The 21291-nt window shown below is 44.7% G+C and overlaps 1 protein-coding gene across 1 annotated transcript; it reads right to left on the bottom strand.

The window, feature by feature from the left end:
- Positions 1-9109: 9109 nt before the first annotated feature.
- Positions 9110-9703, bottom strand: LOC311122498 (XK-related protein 6-like; the record flags this gene model as incomplete). Its single annotated transcript, XM_084196839.1, has 1 exon — positions 9110-9703. One exon carries the CDS (start codon positions 9701-9703, stop codon positions 9110-9112), a length of 594 nt encoding a protein of 197 aa, XP_084052965.1.
- Between the last annotated feature and the right edge of the window lie 11588 nt (positions 9704-21291).

Consider the following 21291-nt stretch of genomic DNA (forward strand, 5'->3'; position numbering starts at 1 on the left):
GTACGGTCAGTCGAAATTAAACGAGCCGGTGCGTAAGATATTATACTTTAAAGAGTATTTCAACGAGTGTAATCACCATAGGGACTGTTCCTGCAATCAAAGTAAATTGTTACCTGTCAATAATTTCACAGTAAAAGCGCCAATTGGACAGCCGCTTGTGAATCAGCTTATTTAGGCTGGGGTGAGGAAAACAAAGCTTACAAACATGTGATATTGAGACATTGGGATGGTGATTGTGCCGCAATATGTGCTTTGATGTGTACACTGAGTGTACAAAACTTTAGGAACACCTTCCTATTATTGAGTTGCACCCCCTTTTGCCGCTCAGAGCAGCCTAAATTCATTAAGGTGTCGAAAGTGTTCCACAGGGATGCTGGCCCATGTTGACTCCAATGCTTCCCACAGTTGTGTCAAGTTGACTGGATGTCCTTTGGGTGGTGGACTATTCTTGATACACACGGGAAACAGTTGAGCAAGAAAAACCCAGCAGCGTTGCAGTTCTTGACACACTCAAACCGGTGTGCCTGGCACCTACTACCATACCCTGTTCAAAGGCTCTTAAATCTTTTGTCTTGCTCTTTCACCCTCTGAATCCATGGCTCAATTGTCTCAAGGCTTAAAAATCCGTCTTTAACCTGTCTCCTCCCCTTCATCTACCTGGATTGAACTGGATTTAACAGGTGACATCAATAAGGGATCATAGCTTTCACCTGGATTCACCTGGTCAGTTTATGTCATGGAAAGAGCAGGTGTTTTTAATGTTTTCTACACTCAGTGTATATCCAGCATGTGCGTACACATTACTTCTTTCCCACAAAAGGCTCTGCACAAAAGTCCCAGGCCTACAGTATGACGGCAACCATCCCCACCTTCTTCCTTAATCAGGGAGGCATTAGTGCGGTCCAGGTGAGCTGGACAGATGGAGAGGTGGGGCTGCTGGATACCAACACTCCTCGTGGAATGGGAGTGCAGGAAGCTAATGTAGAGACGGAACTCAAATCCAAAAGACTACACATGGAGTCCAGGCTACCAAGTCTTCCAGACACTAGGTAGTCCAATACACTGCTTGTACTAATCAGTTCCCTAAATTAATTAAAATATGCATCTGTTGAAAAGGGAATTCCTACCATAGGTGTTGCACCATATTATGGTACTAGATTGAATTGTGTAAGTGGTAAAAGAAGATAAAACAGTACAGCAATAACTTCTTAGGTAGATCAAATTTCACAACATTTACTGTGTTCAAACAGTGCAAGAAGAAAAACTATTATGCAAATCCCCAATAAAGATAGCATAGTCTTTAACCTGCTAAACTGTATACTGTATACAGTTGAAGTCGGAAGTTTACATACACTTAGGTTGGAGTCATTAAAACTCGTTTTTCAACCACTCCACAAATTTCTTGTTAACAAACTATAGTTTTGGCAAGTCTGTTATGACATCTACTTTGTGCATGACACAAGTACTTTTTCCAACAATTGTTTAGAGACATTATTTCACTTATAATTCACTGTATCACAATTACAGTGGGTCAGAAGTTTACATACACAAAATTGACTGTGCCTTTAAACAGCTTGGAAAATTCCAGAAAATGATGTAATGGCTTTAGAAGCTTCTGATAGGCTAATTGACATAATTTGAGTCAATTGGAGGTGTACCTGTGGATGTATTTCAAGGCCTACCTTCAAACTCAGTGCCTCTTTGCTTGACATCATGGGAAAATCAAAAGAAATCAGCCAAGACTGGTTCATCCTTGGGAGCAATTTCCAAACGCCTGAAGGTACCACGTTCATCTGTACAAAACATAGTATGCAAGTAAAAACACCATGGGACCACGCAGCCGTCATACCGCTCAGGAAGGAGATGCGTTCTGTCTCCTAGAGATGAACGTACTTTGGTGCGAAAAGTACAAATCAATCCCAGAACAATAGCAAAGGACCTTGTGAAGATACTGGAGTGTGCACAGGAAAACGAGTCCTATATCGACATAACCTGAAAGGCCGCTCAGCAAGGAAAAAGTCACTGCTCCAAAACCGCCATAAAAAAGCCAGACTACGATTTGCAACTGCACATGGGGACAAAGATCGTACTTTTGGGAGAAATGTCCTCTGGTCTGATGAAACAAAAATAGAACTGTCTGGCCATAATGACCATCGTTATGTTTGGAGGAAAAAGGTGGGGCTTGCAAGCCGAAGAACACCATCCCAACCATAAAGCACGGGGGTGGCAGCATCATGCTGTGGGGGTGCTTTGCTGCAGGAGGGACTGGTGCACTTCACAAAATAGATGGCATCACGAGGAAGGAAAATTATGTGGATATATTGAAGCAACATCTCAAGACATCAGTCAGGAAGTTAAACCTTGATCACAAATGGGTCTTCCAAACGGACAATGACCCCAAGCATACTTCCAAAGTTGTGGCAAAATGGCTTAAGGACAACAAAGTCAAGGTATTGGAGTGGCCATCACAAACCACTGACCTCAATCCTATAGAACATTTGTGGGCAGAACTGAAAAAGCGTGTGCGAGCAAGGAGGCCTACAAACCTGACTCAGTTACACCAGCTCTGTCAGGAGGAATGGGCCAAAATTCACCCAACTTATTGTGGGAAGCTTGTGGAAGTCTACCCGAAACGTTTGACCCAAGTTAAACAATTGAAAGACAATGCTACCAAACACTAATTGAGTGTATGTAAACTTCTGACCCACTGGGAATGTGATGAAAGAAATAAAAGCTGAAATAAATCATTCTCTCTACTACTATTCTGACATTTCACATTCTTAAAAGAAAGTGGTGATCCTAACTGACCTAAGACAGGGAATCTTTACTAGGATTAAATGTCAGGAATTGTGAAAAACTGAGTTTAAATGTATTTGGCTAAGGTGTATGTAAACTTCCGACTTCAACTGTGTCTGTGCCCTCTGTTCCCCATTGTCCTTGTCCATTATTGTCCCCATGTCCGTTGGTCTCCTGAGTACCGTGTATTGTTTAGAGGTTTACACCTTGTTCTTTTGTTCTGGTTACATCCCTGGGTTATATATATATAAATATATATACGTGTTTGTTTTGGGCTTCGTCCCCGTCGTTGTTCATGACGTACCTTGTGTTTGGTGGAGAAAATAAAACCCCTGTTACGTTTTCCTACGCCTGTCTTCTAATCATTAATCAGCGTGACAGAGGAGTTGCTGAGGAAACCATTAAGTTGAAAACTTTAGAGGGAGGAAAGTGCTGAGTTCACGTCTGTTAACGCTGATCGCTGAGGTGACAGCCACAGCAGGAGCCAAGGACCTCAGTGTTGGGGAGTAGTGAACTACATTAGTTCAACTAAATTCAAATCTACGTAGTGTTTTTAGTAGTTCATTATGTTTGTTGCCTTGTAGTGGTGTAGCTAAATATTGGAACAACACACTTTTTTTTTTTTTGTGCAAAAATGTATAACAATATGGGTGAAGTATGCAAGAATGTCATTATTTGGCATCGGACCTGCCTAATTCTCACTTTTTGTGATTAATAGGCTAACTCAAATGTTGTTACAGAGTGATCTGTTCTTGTAATTTGTAGTTTATGACATTTCAGATTTAGATCATATATCCTTTCACAAAGTAGTTTGGAAGTAGTGAACTATTTTTTTTCCCCAAGTAACTTCAGTTATGTAAACTATATTTACTGTAGTTTAACTTCTTCTAGTGTGAAGTAATTGATAACTTCGTAAACTATATTTTCAGAATAGCTTCCCCGACACTGGTGAAACTCATCTGATTCTGGTTCAGTTTATATCAGCAGGAGCCTAACACCTCCCATCTGATTCAAAGGGATCTTGTTCATTTTTATGAGCAGGTCCAAAGCCTAGCACAATACCTCAGATAACCCTTCATGGGTGGTAGACTGTAACACGATAGACTGTAACAAGAATTAAGATTCAAGGCTTGGTTATTTCATGTTCATTAAATGTTGCATTTTACCTAATAAAACCCATAGCGGGTGGTAACTGAATCAAAAGGCCTACATGTTTAAGAGATTACATGTTACCCCAGGAAACCCATTGGGGGTGGTAACTGTAAAAAGTATATACTTTACCCCAGGATACCCATTATGGGCGGTAATTATAGAAACAAGGTTGCTATATTCACTTCAGCTGAAATTAGCTAAACGTGTCGGCCTATTTGCAACACACCTCCTTGTTATTGTATTTTTATTTTTTGTGTGTCGCACTTGCATTTAGTAGTGTATATGAATCACATGATTACCCTAATAAAATACTAACATTAAAACGAAATGATGCCTCCTTGGGTGAACCAGGAACCAGCAAGACAGCAACAGTCTTAAGTCACTTCCTCATAGAAACTACGGGGCGGTTTCCTGGACACCTGAAAACTGCCCTATGGGTCTGTCTGAACAGTTACTTCCTCATCTCCTTTCCTTAGTCTGTCTCCTCTCCTCCTCTCTTCTCTGCTGATCCTCAACACAGGGGCCCGCCCCCAGGTGGTGGAGGTAGGCAACAACACCTCCACTACGCTGATCGTCAACAGGGGCCCCACAAGGGTGCGTGCCCAGCCCCTTTCCTGTACTCCCTGTGCACCCATGACTGCGTGGCCACGCACGTCACCATCTCAATCATCAAGTTTGCTGATATTCACAACAGTAGTAGGCTTGATTACCAACAACGATGACACCAGCCTACAGAGGGGAGGTGAGGGCTCTCGGAGTGTGGTGTCAGGAAAATAACCTCCCACTCAACGTCAACAAAATGAAGGAGTTGATCGTGGATTAGAGGAGACAGTAGAGGGAGAACACCCATATCGACGGGGCCGCGGAGAGGGTCAAAATCTTCACGTTCCTTGGCGTGCACATCACTGAGGACCTGAAATGGTCCCTTCACACAGACAGCACGGTGAAAAAGGCGCAACAGAGCCTCTTCAATCTCAGGAGGCTGAAGAAATTTGGCTTGGCCCCTAAGACCCTCATGAACTTCTACAGATGAACCATTGAGAGCATCCTGTCGGGCTGTATCACCGCCTGGTACGGCAACTGCACCGCAGGGCTCTCCAGAGGGAGCCCAATGCATCCACATTTTGTTGTGTTGCAAAGTGGGATTAAAATGGATTACATTTTTACAAAATGTCAACAATCTATACAAAATACTCTGTAAAGTCAAAGTGGAAGATACATTTAAAAAAAAAATTGTATTCATGGAAAATAAACACAAATATATCTTGATTAGATACTGTAAGTATTCAACCCCCTGAGTCAATACATGTTAGAATCCCCTTTGGCAGCCATTAAACCTGTGAGTCTTTCTACGTAAGTCTCTAAGAGCTTTGCACACCTGGATTGTACAATATTCTTGTACAAAAATATTTACATACAAAAAATTATTCAAGCTCTGTCAAGTTGGTAATTTATGGTAGTATTGTGGAGTAACTACAATGTTGCTGATCCATCCTCAGTTATGTCCTATCACAGCCATTAAACTCTGTGATCACCATTGGCCTCATGGTAAAATCCCTGAGCGGTTTCTTTCCTCTGAGTTAGGAAGGGCGCCTGTATCTTTGTAGTGACTGGGTGTATTTATACACCATCCAAAGTGTAATTAATAACTTCACCATGATCAAATGGATATGTAATGCCTGCTTTCTTTCCCCATCTACCAACAGATGCTCTTCTTGGCGAACCATTGGAAAAACCTCCCGTTTTTTTGTAGTTTAATCTGCGCTTTAAATTCACTGCTCAACTGAGGGACCTTACAGATAATTATATATCTGTGGGATACAGAGATGAGGTAGTCATTAAAAAAGCATGTTACACTATTATTGCACACAGAGTGAGTCCATGCAACTTATTATGTGATTTGCCATAACAAAAGGGTTGAATGTTTTATTGACTTTTCATTTTTAATTAACTTCTTCTTCTTCTAAAAACATAATTCCACTTTGCCATTATGGGGTATTGTGTGTTGATCAGTGACACAAAATCTCAATTTCATGTAATCCATTTTAAATGCAAGCTGGAACACAACAGAATGTGGAATAAGTCACGGGGTGTGAATACTTCCTGAAGGCTCTGAACATACTGAATAAGTCACGGGGTGTGAATACTTCCTGAAGGCTCTGAACATACTGAATAAGTCACGGGGTGTGAATACTTCCTGAAGGCTCTGAACATACTGTATAATAATATAATAATAATATAATATGCCATTTAGCAGACGCTTTTATCCAAAGCGACTTACAGTCATGCGTGCATACATTTTTGTGTATGGGTGGTCCCGGGGATCGAACCCACTACCTTGGCGTTACAAGCGCCGTGCTCTACCAGCTGAGCTACAGAGGACCACAAGTCACGGGGTGTGAATACTTCCTGATGGCTCTGAACATACTGTATAAGTCACGGGGTGTGAATACTTCCTGAAGGCTCTGAACATACTGTATAAGTCACGGGGTGTGAATACTTCCTGAAGGCTCTGAACATACTGTATAAGTCACGGGGTGTGAATACTTCCTGAAGGCTCTGAACATACTGTATAAGTCACGGGGTGTGAATACTTCCTGATGGCTCTGAACATACTGTATAAGTCACGGGGTGTGAATACTTCCTGATGGCTCTGAACATACTGTATAAGTCACGGGGTGTGAATACTTCCTGAAGGCTCTGAACATACTGTATAAGTCACGGGGTGTGAATACTTCCTGAAGGCTCTGAACATACTGTATAAGTCACGGGGTGTGAATACTTCCTGATGGCTCTGAACATACTGTATAAGTCACGGGGTGTGAATACTTCCTGATGGCTCTGAACATACTGTATAAGTCACGGGGTGTGAATACTTCCTGAAGGCTCTGAACATACTGTATAAGTCACGGGGTGTGAATACTTCCTGAAGGCTCTGAACATACTGTATAAGTCACGGGGTGTGAATACTTCCTGATGGCTCTGAACATACTGTATAAGTCACGGGGTCTGAATACTTCCTGAAGGCTCTGAACATACTGTATTCTAGTCATCCTATATAACTACTGCCGTACACACCTTTTCTATTCATCCACTGTCCATACTGTCTTAACACACCATTATATATATATATATATATATATATATATATATATATATATATATATATATTATTATTATTATTATTTTTTTTTTTTATTTTTTTTTTTTAATAATTCTGGTCTCATTGCTAGTTCTGATATTTCTTATTTTCTTAATGTATTTTTTCTGGATTATATGTTTATAATTTTTTATTGTTAGATATTACTGCACTGTTGGAGCTAGACATGCAAGCATTTTGCTGCGCCTGCGATAACATCTGCAAATCTGTGTACGTGACCAATAAACATCGATTTGATTTAATTTTGTTATTTGACTCTTATTTGACTCTCATTTTTTTCAGATGGGTAATTTTGGATGTGCTAGATTTGGGGAGGGACGGAAGGTACTCTTAAATTAAATATGTGTGGGGACTGGCGACAACATCAAAACAGCTTTAAAACCCATCTGGCTGATGAGAGAGAGGCAGCTGTCGAGTGTGAAGACACACCGAAAAACACACACACCACTACACGATACAGACACATATTTTATCTTTCCATGGGTCAGGTAAAAAAGGTCAAATGCATTTTGCCTTCACTGGATGCATAAATAGGCTACATGCATGAAAATTATAAACACTGAGACCATGTATGCAGCTAATCTCAAATAAACTGAGCTGCCAGTGTCCGCTAACACTGGCCACACACTGAAACAGCCGTCATGCATTACAGCCAGGCTACATTTTCCCCGTTACAACCAGTCTACATTTCCCATTAAATGTCAGGCACTGCGTCTGTCTGCACCAAAAAGAAAAAAAAAAGAAAAAAAAAACTCTGGCTTCTGAGAACCTCAGTCTAAATCAACGGATCGGCTCCGGCTCAGTGTGCAACGCCAGTTTACAGCAACGCTACTACTACTAGCTGTTACACAAATTGGACCTTGAGTAGGCTAGCCTTGCCTGGACAGATGCGCTCGGGTCTCACCGGCCCACGTTATCGTTTCGAATATTAGCCCAGCAGTGAAATGTGAACGAAGTCCAAGCCAGGATTGGATGACATCACGTCTGTGAGAGTGGAAAATATTTTTTATACGTAGCGGTAGCCATGAAAACAGACGCTGGTCTCGCCGCCGCCGGTTGCTGTTTTCGTGAGGGCATGTGGACCGTTGGCGCCTAGAATCCTCACATGCAATATAACTGCACGCCTGACTCAGCTCTCACTGCCAGACATTCTCTCTCTCTTTCTCTCTTTCTTTCTTTCTCTCTTTCTTTCTTCTCTTTCTTTCTTTCTTTCTTTCTTTCTTTCTTTCTTTCTTTCTTTCTTTCTTTCTTTCTTTCTTTCTTTCTTTCTTTCTTTCTTTCTTTCTTTCTTTCTTTCTTTCTCTCTCTCTCTCTCTGCACAAAAAGCCTCTTCCCTCCCTATACCCAAGCTATGGTGCCACACTACAATAGAGGAGACATCAACTCATGAAGTCCTGAAGCTATTGAGAAGCAATGACGTGAGACTGGGTAACAGTTTGTCCTGTCATATAGGTGGGAGTGTCAGGGTGCAAGTAAAGCAAAGGGAAGTGGCCTTGTGCGAGCCGGAACAGTTCATAGGAGCAGATCTACTGTTTTTGTAGTGTGAGGTAGCTTGATGTAGAAGTTCATCCCCTGGACAGGAAGCTAGTTCATCACAGCCCCCAAATCTATCTCCTTAATGCTGAGACACATCGGGCCCTATTTTTACAGTCTTTGGTATGACTCAGCCAGGGATCGAACTCACAACCTTGTAATCTCAGAGCGGATACTGAACTGGTGGGAAAGTGTAAGCAAAACAATCCCTCGTGAAAAGCTGACAGAAAAAAAAAAAAAAAAACGATAAGACTACTGGTGAAACCAGACACACACATGAGACCAGACGGACAGATTCACTGTTGGTCATGTACCAGGGGGTTATACCAGGTGACACAGAGAAACAGGTGAGCAGAGGAGAGGAGGACGAGAGGAGGAGAAAAGAGGAGATGGGTTTCATAGGGTGGGTGAGAAAGAGGAAGAGGAGGGGTTTCAGACTAGTTCTTCATCCCCTAGTTCGTCACCATCTTACCTCCATACTTGTCCCATCTGGAAGATGTGTATGAGGGTCTGCCACAGCCACACAGAGAGCAGGCAGCACCTGTCCCTTCCCTGCGCTCTCAGCCCTGCCGTAGCTCTCCGGTTGCTCAGCCCCTCCACAGAGCCCAGACCGCCCCCGGTGTAATCCTGCACGAACCACCTGAAGCTCAGGATCTGGACCAGCACCGAGGGCACCAGCACCAAGAAGAGGGTGAGTCCGGACCAGAGGTAGTCGTGCTTGTGGTAGTAGTCGATGGCCAGCGCCAGGTCTGTCCCCACGTCCCAGAAGAACACGAACAGGGCCAGGATGATCCACAGACAGTCCAGCCAGAGGCGCTCCTCCTGCGGCGGCCGCCCCGGCCCTGCGTCCCCTTGTCCTCCCCCGCCTCTCCTCTTGTCGTGGAGGTAATGCAGACAGGCGCTCCGGCAGCCCCAGTAACAGGACGAGGTGTTGCAGCAGTGGCAGATGTGGAAGGAGCTGCCTTCCCTCGGGTCGCCCTCGCCGGTCCCCACCACCTCGTCCAGGTTGTGCAGCTGGGCGAATCCCCGGACGACCCCCCGACCATCGGATTTTGCTGCCATCTTTCTCTCTGCTGAAGCGTCTCACACCTCCGGCTTCCGGGGTTCGTGACGACACTTCCCTGACACCTGTTTTTCCGAGTGTCAAATGTGTGAGCCATCTAAAAGCGGGGAGGCAGTGCGGCAGCGTCACCGGGTCGGTCCCCAGACTGTGTCCAGGCGGTAGCGTCACGGACACAACCCATCTTCTCTCCTGGTGTGTAGTCTGTTACGGCTGAAGAGGAGAGGAGGCAGCCTGGCTTCACCTGGCTACAACGGGTTAATCCACCGTTAAATCAAATAGGCCGCTACTACGCTGGTGTATTCCTTACCTGTACATAATAATCCATCTATCTATCTATCTATCTATCTATCTATCTATCTATCTATCTATCTATCTATCTATCTATCTATCTATCTATCTATCTATCTATCTATCTACTAGAGCCTCTCACAGCCTCATCATCCAGTGTTTTCCGAAAATTCTGCAGCAGCTCTCCCTCTCCCTCCTTCCCCCAGCTGCAGCGCTGAATGCTACGAGCTGACCGTCCTTCCTAACTCTCTGTCCCACGACTACGTAATTCATCCCCCACCCTCTCTCCCTTTCTCTTCCTCTTTCTCTCTGTCTCTCTCTCTCTCTCGCTCTCTCTCGCTCTCTCTCGCTCTCTCTCTCTCTCTCCCTCTGTCTCTCTCTCTCTCTCGTTCTCTGTCCCTCTCTCTCTCTCCCCCCTCTCTCTCTCTCTCTCTGTCTCTCTCTCTCTCGACTCTCGTTCCCTGTCCCCCTCTCTCTCTCTCTCTCCCCTCCTCTCTCGCTCTCTCTCTCTCTCTCTCTCTCTTAATCTCTGTCCCTCTCTCGCTCTCTTGTTCTCTGTCCCTCTCTCTTTCTCTCTCTCCCCCCCTCGCTCTCGCTCTCTCTCTCTCCCTCTCCCTCTGCTAAACGTGGTTGCCACCTAGTGTTTTGTTTAAAGCCCCAAATATGGAAGAAGAGTGCTGCATGATGTAGTGCTGCGTTTGGCACGGGGTGTGTGTATTTATTAACCCCTGTGTTCTGTTCACATGGATCAAATGATAGGGTCCAATGAGCTCTCTGTCTGATATGATGAACCAATCATGAAGAGTCCACGGTTGACAAGGCTTGGAACATATGGCTAAAGAGTTCATGTTAATTTGACATTTATGGCGTAAGCTGAAGTGAGAGAAGAGCCACAGGGCGTAGGCTAAAATTAATCCAATCAAATGTAATTATTTCAGAAATATATTGATCAATAATTTGGTGAATAAATAATATATTAGAACAGTTCTCTAGTTGAGAAACACCATTAAGTTATATTTTTTTGTGGCATTTCTGCAGTTAGGCTTTAAACATTACATCACATCTGTGTGCTGATGGCATTAAAGCCTTGGCTGAAAGCGACGTTCATCCCTGTAGATGCTACCCTGGTGGCAGGTAAAGTTTGTGGCGTTCCAGACAGGAATGCTGTGATTATGAGACATGAGACAAACTGTTTATTTTGTGCCAGTGAACGTCTCATCTCCACGCGGCTGAGTGCTGCGTGTTGAAGGGAGCTGTCCACTGCTGAAGTGGTGCTGAAGGGAGCTGTCCACTGCTGAAGTGGTGCCGAAGGGAGCTGTCCACTGCTGAAGTGGTGCTGAAGGAGCTGTCCACTGATGAAGTGGTGCTGAAACGGGGCGAAGGTTTAGGTTTCTATTCTTATTGTACTGACTCCCTCCCTCCCTCCTTCCCTCCCTCCCTCCTTCCCTCCTTCCCTCCTCCCTCCCTCCCTCCCTCCCTCCCTCCCTCCCTCCTTCCCTCCTTCCCTCCCTCCCTCCCTTCCTCCTTCCTTCCCTCCCTCCCTCCCTCCCTACTTCCCTCCCTCTCTCCTTCCCTCCCTCCCTCCCTCCCTCCTCTTTCCCCCCTCCCTCCCTCCCTCCCTCCCTCCCTCCTTCCCTCCCTCCCTCCCTTCCTCCTTCCTTCCCTCCCTCCCTCCCTCCCTCCCTACTTCCCTCCCTCCCTCCTTCCCTCCCTCTCTCCCTCCCTTCCTCCTTCCTTCCTTCCCTCCCTCCCTCCCTCCCTCCCTCCCTACTTCCCTCCCTCCCTCCTTCCCTCCCTCCCTCCCTCCCTTCCTCCTTCCTTCCCTCCCTCCCTCCCTCCCTCCCTCCCTCCCTCCCTCCCTCCCTCCCTCCCTCCCTCCTCCTTCCCCCCTCCCTCCCTCCCTCCCTCCATCCCTCCCTCACTCCTTCCCTCCCTCCCTCACTCCTTCCCTCCCTCCCTCCCTTCCTTACATTCCTTACACATGCACAATAATTAGAGTTTTCTCCGCTGCTTTTTTGTTGTTGAATTAAAGCCAGGCTAGGACTGTTGGGAGACTGTTTCCATTCATCTTAGAATGTCTGTTCTTCCTGGTTTCCTCCTCCTCCTCCTCTGCTGCTAGTCTACAGATGTGTCCCAAATGACAGCCCATCTGGTCAAAAGTAATGCACTAAATTGGGAACAGGGTACCGTTTGGTAAGCAGTCTAAATGATCAACACCTGCACCCTCACTAGAGGAGGAATTACCTGGATTAGCTCACTGCAACAGAAGCATTACACAGTCCTATAGGCAAACACACGCACACACACACACTGCAACATTACACAGTCCTATAAGCAAACACACGCACGCACACACACACACACGCACGCACACACGCACGCACGCACGCACGCACACGCACGCACACGCACACACACGCACGCACACACATGCACAAAGGCTTAAAACAAAAGATTTGTGCCTAGCACTGGGATTGAATCCACCACCCGTGGAGGCGGAGCTCATCTGCCTTCCCCACCTTTGGGAGTACAAGGCTCCCGCCCTCCCATTTCCCGCCAAATTGCCCACGTGTCTCTCTCTCTTAACTACTCCTTATTGGCTACATATAGCACAGTTTGGTGTTGTCATATTTCTAACTACTCCTTATTGGCTAGAAGAGTTTGGTGGCGATACAACGCTTCAAGACTTAAAAACACACTTAGCTGTTTGTTTTAAATTTCTAAGACACATATTAGCAAACTTAGGCATGACATGCCAGCAACAAACGCTGACACTATACATCCAAATATATCTGAACAAATTATGAAAGACAAGCGTTGTAATTTTTAATTCCGTAAAGTGAGTGTGGAAGAGCTGAAAAAAGCATTGCTGCCTATCAACAATGACAAGCCACCAGGGTCTAACAACTTGGATGAATTTCTTTTAATATTTTTTTTATATATATATTTTTTTTATTATTATTATATATTTTTTTCATAGCTGCTGTAGTCAACCTCCTCTTGTCTCTGAATGAAGACTAGTGGGTGGGCCGTAGACACCGCCTTGCAGAAGTTGTCGTCATTGTTGATTGGCAGCAGGTCTCCATTGATGTCAGCGTAGCCAATCATGACCTCCATGTTGGCGATGCGGTGAACGTGCATGATGAGCTTATAGAGCTCCTCCAACTTCCCCGGTTTGAAACGGTCCGCGGAGAACCGCCGGAACTCTGCTCCATAATAAATTGATAAGGTCTTTGTAGATCACACACACAGCTGCACTTTCTTTTTGGGGGGGGGTAGATCAGCTTAATATTGCAGATAGATTGTAACTTCCATCAATGTAATTGTCTGCATCACTTCCAATCCCCCATGTTTATATATATATATATATATATATATATATATATATATATATATATATATATATATATATATATACTTGGATGGAAAATTACTGAGGATAATAGCGGACGATATTGCCACTCCTATTTGGCATATCTTCAATTTAAGCCTACTAGAAAGTGTCTGCCCTCAGGCCTGGAGGGAAGCAAAAGTCATTCCGCTACCCAAGAATAGTAAAGCCCCCTTTACAGGCTCAAATAGTCGATCAATCAACCTGTTACCAACCCTTAGTAAACTTTTGGAAAAAATTGTGTTTGACGAGATACAATGCTATTTTACAGTAAACAAATTGACAACAGACTTTCAGCACGCTTATAGGGAAGGACATTCAACAAGCACAGCACTTACACAAATGACAGCTAATCATGGCTACCCGGACTATTTGCACTGCCCCCCCACCCCATCCTTTTTACGCTGCTGCTACTCTGTTAAGTATTTATGCATAGTCACTTTAACTCTACCAACATGTACATATTACCTCAACTACCTCAACTAGCCGGTGCCCCCGCACATTGACTCTGCAACGGTACCCCCCTGTATATAAAGCCTCCCTACTGTCACTTTATTTTACTTCTGCTCTTTTTTTCTCAACACTTTTTTTGTTGTTGTTTTATTCTTACTTTTTTTGTTTAAAATAAATGCACTGTTGGTTAAGGGCTGTAAGTAAGCATTTCACTGTAATGTCTGCACCTGTTGTATTCGGCGCATGTGACCAATAACATTTTATTTTATTTTATTTTATTTGACTGATGATTGGCTGAGAGAAATGTATGATAAAAAGATTGTGGGGGCTGTTTTGTTAGACTTCAGTGCGGCTTTTGACATTATCAATCAAGGTCTGCTGCTGGAAAAACGAATGTATTATGGCTGTACACCCCCTGCTATATTGTGGATAAAGAGTTACCTGTCTAACAGAACACAAAGGATGTTCTTTAATGGAAGCCTATCCAACATAATCCAGGTAGAGTCAGGAATTCCCCAGGGCAGCTGTCTAGGACCCTTACTTTTTTCAATCTTTACTAATGACATGCCACTGGCTTTGAGTAAAGCCAGTGTGTCTATGTATGTGGATGAGTCAACACTATAAATGTCAGCTACCAAAGCGACTGAAATGACTGCATTTAAACATTTTTACAACTAAAAAAACTAAAAAAAAATTACAACTAAATCTTGTAATGAATAAAGTGGAAATTGAGCAAGTTGAGGTGACTAAACCTCAACTTTTTGGAAATAGCATTCGCAGACTTACTATCTATCTAGGTTACCTGGCTTTTCACGTCGCATTGGCTCTTGGACAGCTGGTTCTGACCTGAAAATAAGCATGTAAGACTCCTCTATTTTGGAGTCTGATATGAAAGTGGACAGCAAAGCCAAAAAATGTGAGACCAGTGACATGTTGATTGTAGTCAAAGATGAAGAGTATACTGACCTAGAGTGCATTCGGAAATGTATTCAGACACATTCATTTTTTTCAAATTTTGTTACTTTACAGCGTAATTCTAAAATTGATGAAATATGTATTTTTATCATCAATCTACACACAATACCCCATAAAGACAAAGCACAAAAAACATCCTGTGGCGTACTGCATTAGCATTGAACAGCCCCCGCAATAAGCAACTTTTCAGGGAAGTCAAGAACCAATATGCACAATCAGTTAGGAAAGCAAAGGCTAGCTTTTTCAAACAGAAATTTGCATCTTGTATTACTAACTCCAAAAAGTTTTGGGGGACTGTAAAGTCCATGGAGAATAAGAGCACCTCCTCCCAGCTACCCACTGCACTGAGGCTAGGAAACACTGTCACCACCGATACATCTACGATAATCGAGAATTTCAATAAGCATTTTGCTACGGCTGGCCATGCTTTCCACCTGGCTACCCCTACCCCGGCCACCGGCTCTGCACCCTCCACTGCAACTTGCCCATGCCCCCCCCGCTTCTCCTTCACACAAATCCAGACAGCTGATGTCCTGAAAGAGCTGCTAAATCTGGACCCCTACAAATCAGCTGGGCTAGACAATCTGGACCCTTTCTTTCTAAAACTAGCCGCCGAAATTGTCGCAACCCCTATTACTAGCCTGTTCAACCTCTCTTTCGTATCGTCTGAGATCCCCAGAGAATGGAAAGCTGCCGTGGTCATCCCCCTCTTCAAAGGGGGTGACACTCTAGATCCAAACTGTTACAGACCTATATCCATCCTGCCCTGCCTTTTGAAAGTATTTGAAAGCCAAGTTAACAAACAGATTACCGACCATTTTGAATCCCACAGTACCTTCTCCGCTATGCAATCTGGTTTCCGAGCTGGTCATGGATGCACCTCAGCCACGCTCAAGGTCCTAAACGATATAATAACTGCGATCGATAAAAGACAGTACTGTGCAGCCGTCTTCATTGACCTGGCCAAGGCTTTTGACTCTGTCAATCACCGCATTCTTATTGGCAGACTAAATAGCCTTGGTTTCTCAAATGACTGCCTCGCCTGGTTCACCAACTACTTCTCAGATAGAGTTCAGTGTGTCAAATCGGAGGGCCTGTTGTCTGGACCTCTGGCAGTCTCTATGGGGGTGCCACAGGGTTCAATTCTCTGGCCGACTGTTCTCTGTGTATATCAATAATGTCGCTCTTGCTGCTGGTGACTCTCAGATCCAGCTCTACGCAGACGACACCATTTTGTATACATCTGGCCCTTCATTGGACACTGTGTTAACAAACCTCCAAATGAGCTTCAATGCCATACAATACTCCTTCCGTAGCCTCCAACTGCTCTTAAACGCTAGTAAAACTAAATGCATGCTCTTCAATCGAACGCTGCATGCACCCGCCCGCCCGACTAGAATCACTACTCTCGGCGGGTCTGACTTAGAATATGTGGACAACTACAAATACCTAGGTGTCTGGTTAGACCGTAAACTCTCCTTCCAGACTCACATTAAGCATCTCCAATCCAAAGTTAAATCTAGAATCTGCTTCCTATTTCGCAACAAAGCCTCCTTCACTCATGCTGCTAAACATGCCCTCGTAAAACTGACTATCCTACCTATCCTGGACTTCGGCGATGTCATTTACAAAATAGCTTCCAACACTCTACTCAGAAAATTGGATGTAGTCTATCACAGTGCCATCCGTTTTGTCACCAAAGCCCCATATACTACCCACCATTGTGACCTGTACGCTCTCGTTGGCTGGCCCTCACTTCATATTAGTCACCAAACCCACTGGCTCCAGGTCATCTATAAATCTCTGCTAGGCAAATCCCTGCCTTATCTTAGATCATTGGTCACTAGGTATGTCTCACTGATCATCCCCAAAGCCAACACCTCCTTTGGCCGCCATTCCTTCCAGTTCTCTGCTGCAAATGACTGGAATGAACTGCAAAAATCTCTGAAGCTGGAGACTCTTATCTCCCTCACTAACTTTAAGCATCAGTTGTCAGAGCAGCTTACCGATCACTGCACCTGTACACAGCCCATCTGTAATTAGTCCACCCAACTACCTCATCCCCATATTGTATTTACATTGTTATTTATTTTGCTAATTTGCACCCCAGTATCTCTATTTGCACATCATCTTCTGCACATCTATCACTCCAGTGTTAATACTAAATTGTAATTATTTTTCACTATGGCCTATTTATTGCCTGACCTCCATAACTTACTACATTTACAAATACTGTATATATATTTTCTATTGTGTTATTGACTGTACGTTTTGTTTATTCCATATGTAACTCTGTGTTGTTGTTGTTTTTATCGCACTGCTTTGCTTTATCTTGGCCAGGTCGCAGTTGTAAATGTAAATGAGAACTTGTTCTCAACTGGCTTACCTGGTTAAATAAAGGTGAAAAAAATAAAAAAATCTTTGCAGCACTCCACCAATATGGCCTTTATGAGTGGTCAGACGGAAGCCTCTCCTCAGTAAAAGGCACCTAAAGGACTTTCACAACATGAGAAACAAGATTCTTTGGTCTGATGAAACCAAGATTGGCCTGGTGGTGGCAGCATCATGCTCTGTGGCTGTTTTTCAGCGCCAGGGACTTGGAGACTAGTCAGGATCGAGGGAAAGATGAACGGGGAAAAGTACAGAGAGATCTTTGATGTAAACCTGCTCCAGAACGCTCAGGACCTCAGACTGGGACGAAGGTTCACCTTCCAACAGGGCGATGACACTAAGCACACAGCCAAGACCATGCAGGAGTGGCATCGGGAGAAGTCTCTGAATGTCCTTGAGTGGCCCAGCCAGAGTCCGGACTTGAACCCGATCTAACATCTCTGGAGAGACCTGAAAATAGCTGTGCAGCGACGCTCCCCATCCATCCTGAGCTTGAGAGGATCTGCAGAGAAGAATGGGAGAAACTCCCCAAATACAGGTGTGCCAAGCTTGTAGCGTCATACCCAAGAAGACTCGAGGCTGTAATCGCTGCCAATATATATACACAGTGCCAGTCAAAAATACGTTGACTCATGTTCCCTTTTTGGCTTTGTAAAGACTACAGCCTGACTGATTAATAAAAGTCACCTTGTCCTAGAGAGATTTACACGGTTATCAAAACGTCATGCCAGGGTAAGCCTACACGAAACACAGCCCTTATTTTAAGTGTTTCTAAAATCCCCTATGGGAAAAATGAATGGTGGAAAAACGATTGTCTGTCTGTCTCTCTCTCTCTGTCTGTATATCTGTCTGTCTGACTGTCTGAGCAGCCTGTTGAATAAAACATGTCTTCCACCACCATGATGTGAAGTTTTGCTTTGGAGGCTCTTTTCCCTCACATCGTCCCACTTTACCAGGAAAACTACCAGGCAAGCAGCTTTTCCTGCGCTGAAGGAGTTATTTGGTTTGTAAAGCAGTGCTGGGTTTCATATTCAATTGAGCACTGCCATCTCAATGGCAAAGGAGACGGACACAGGAGACACCCGCCCGTCCCTCGCTTTGTTTTTCTTTATTTCCTCCTCCCTCCCTCTCTCTCTCTATACCTCCCTCCCTCCCTCCCTCTCTCTCTATCCCACCCTCCCTCCCTCTCTCTCTATACCTCCCTCCCACCCTCTCCCTCCCTCCCTCCCTCTCTCTCCTTCCCACCCTCCCTCCCTCACCCTCCCTCCCTCCCTCTCTCTCCTTCCCACCCTCCCTCCCTCTCTCTCCTTCCCACCCTCCCTCCCTCTCTCTCCTTCCCACCCTACCTCCCTCTCTCTCCTTCCCACCCTCCCTCCCTCTCTCTCCTTCCCACCCTCCCTCCCTCTCCCTCCCTCCCTCCCTCTCTCTCCTTCCCACCCTCCCTCCCTCTCTCTCTATCCTCCCTCCCTCCCTCCCTCTCTCTCTATTCCTCCCTCCCTCTCTCTCCATCCTCCCCTCCCTCCCTCTCTCTCTATTCCTCCCTCCCTCTCTCTCCATCCTTCCCTCCCTCCCTCTCTCTCTACCCCTCCCTTCCTCCCTCTCACTCTATGCCATCCTCCCTCCATCCATCTCTATCCCTCCCTCCCTCCCTCCCTCTCTCTCCCTCCCTCCCTCCCTCCCTCTCTCTCTCTGTCCATCTCTCTCTCTATCCCTCCCTCCCTCCCTCTCTCCATCCCACCCTCCCCCCACTCTCTCTATACCTCCCTCCCTCCCTCTCTCTCTATCCCACCCTCCCTCCCTCTCTCTCTATCCCACCCTCCCTCCCTCCGTCCCTCCCTCCCTCCCTCTCTCTCTCTATCCATCTCTCTCTCTATCCCTCCCTCCCTCCCTCTCTCCATCCCACCCTCCCCCCACTCTCTCTATCCCTCCCTCCCTCTCTCTCTATCCCTCCCTTCCTCCCTCCCTCTCTCTCTATCCCTCCATCGAGCCTTACTATAGGCTACCCTCTGTGTTGTCATAGACAACCATAAGTATTTATTTCTATTTAAGAAATAAGTGGTAGCCCTACCTGTTTGACAGATGGAATTAGGCTTTTGGCTGATATATCCATAGATGTGTTGGTCAATTCCTCCACCCACCATGCACTCTTTGAATAGCCTACCTCCGTGTCAGTGAAGGGCTGTTAAGTTAAAACCAAGACTCAAATTGAGGGGGTATGAGAGTATGCCACAGGCCTACCTTTTATTAAAGAAAATGGCACAAAGCACAGGCTTAAGATTTTGAAGGAAATAAAACGGATCCGATTATATAAAGTGATCTACACTGAGTGTACAAAACATTATGAACACCTGCTCTTTCCATGACATAGACTGACCAGGTGAATCCAGGTGAAGGCTACAGTTGAAGTCTGATGTTTACATACATTAAAACTCGTTTTTCAACTACTCCACACATTTTTTGTTAAGAAACTAGAGTTTTGGCAAGTCGGTTAGGACATCTACTTTGTGCATGACACAAGTAATTTTTCCAACAATTGTTTACAGACAGATTATTTCACTTATAATTCACTGTATCACAATTCCAGAGGGTCAGAAGTTTACATACACTAAGTTGACTGTGCCTTTAAACAGCTTGGAAAATTCCAGAAAATGATGTCATGGCTTTAGAAGATTCTGATAGGCTAATTGACATCATTTGAGTCAATTGGAGGTGTACCTGTGGATGTATTTCAAGGTCTACCTTCAAACTCAGTGCCTCTTTGCTTGACATCATGGGAAAATCAAAAGAAATCAGCCAAGACCTCAGAAAAAAAATGGTAGACCTCCACAAGTCTGGTTCATCCTTGGGAGCAATTTCCAAACGCCTGAAGGTACCACATTCATCTGTACAAACAATAGTACGCAAGTATAAACACCATGGGACCACGCAGCCGTCATACCACTAAGGAAGGAGACGCGTTCTGTCTTCTAGAGATGAACGTACTTTGGTGTGAAAAGTGCAAATCAATCCCAGAACAACAGTAAAGGACCTTGTGAAGATGCTGGAGGAAACCGGTACAAAAGTATCTATATCCACAGTAAAACGAGTCCTATATCGACATAACCTGAAAGGCCACTCAGCAAGGAAGATGCCACTGCTCCAAAACCGCCATAAAAAAGCCAGACTACGGTTTGCAACTGCACATGGGGACAAAGATCGTACTTTTTGGAGAAATGTCCTATGGTCTGATGAAACAAAAATAGAACTGTTTGGCAATAATGACCATCGTTATGTTTGGAGGAAAAATGGGGGGGGGGGGGGGGGGGGTAGCAAGCCGGGGAACACAAACCCAACCGTGAAGCACAGGGGTGGCAGCATCATGCTGTGGGTGTGCTTTGCTGCAGGAGGGACTGGTGCACTTCACAAAATAGATGGCATCATGAGGAAGGAAAATTATGTGGATATATTGAAGCAACATCTCAAGACATCAGTCAGGAAGTTAAAGCTTGGTCGCAAATGGGTCTTCCAAATGAACAATGACCCCAAGCATACTTCCAAAGTTCTGGCAAAATGGCTTAAGGACAACAAAGGCAAGGTATTGTTGTGGCCATCACAAAGCCCTGACCTTAATCCTATAGAACATTTGTGGGCAGAACATAAAAAGCATGTGCGAGCAAGGAGGCCTACAAACCTGACTCAGTTACACCAGCTCTGTCAGGAGGAATGGGCCAAAATTCACCCAACTTATTGTGGGAAGCTTGTGGAAGGCTACCCGAAACGTTTGACCCAAGTTAAACAATTTAAAGGCAATGCTACCAAATACTAATTGAGTGTATGTCAACTTCTGACCCACTGGGAATGTGATGAAAGAAATAAAAGCTGAAATAAATAATTATCTCTACTGTTATTCTGACATGTCACATTCTTAAAATAAAGTGGTGATCCTAACTGACCTAAGACAGGGAATTTTTTACTAGGATTAAATGTCTGTGATACGAATTTGTGCTTCAGTGACGTTGGATTCTTAATCTTCATTGCCATGGTTATCAACTCTACTGCAGAAATGGAACGTAAATCACAGAAAATAGATGTCGTGGTGGCAGCTGCAGA

The sequence above is a fragment of the Coregonus lavaretus genome, assembly GCF_964263955.1.
Source record: "Coregonus lavaretus genome assembly, contig: HAP1_SCAFFOLD_3197, whole genome shotgun sequence".
NCBI classification, from domain to species: Eukaryota; Metazoa; Chordata; class Actinopteri; order Salmoniformes; family Salmonidae; genus Coregonus; species Coregonus lavaretus.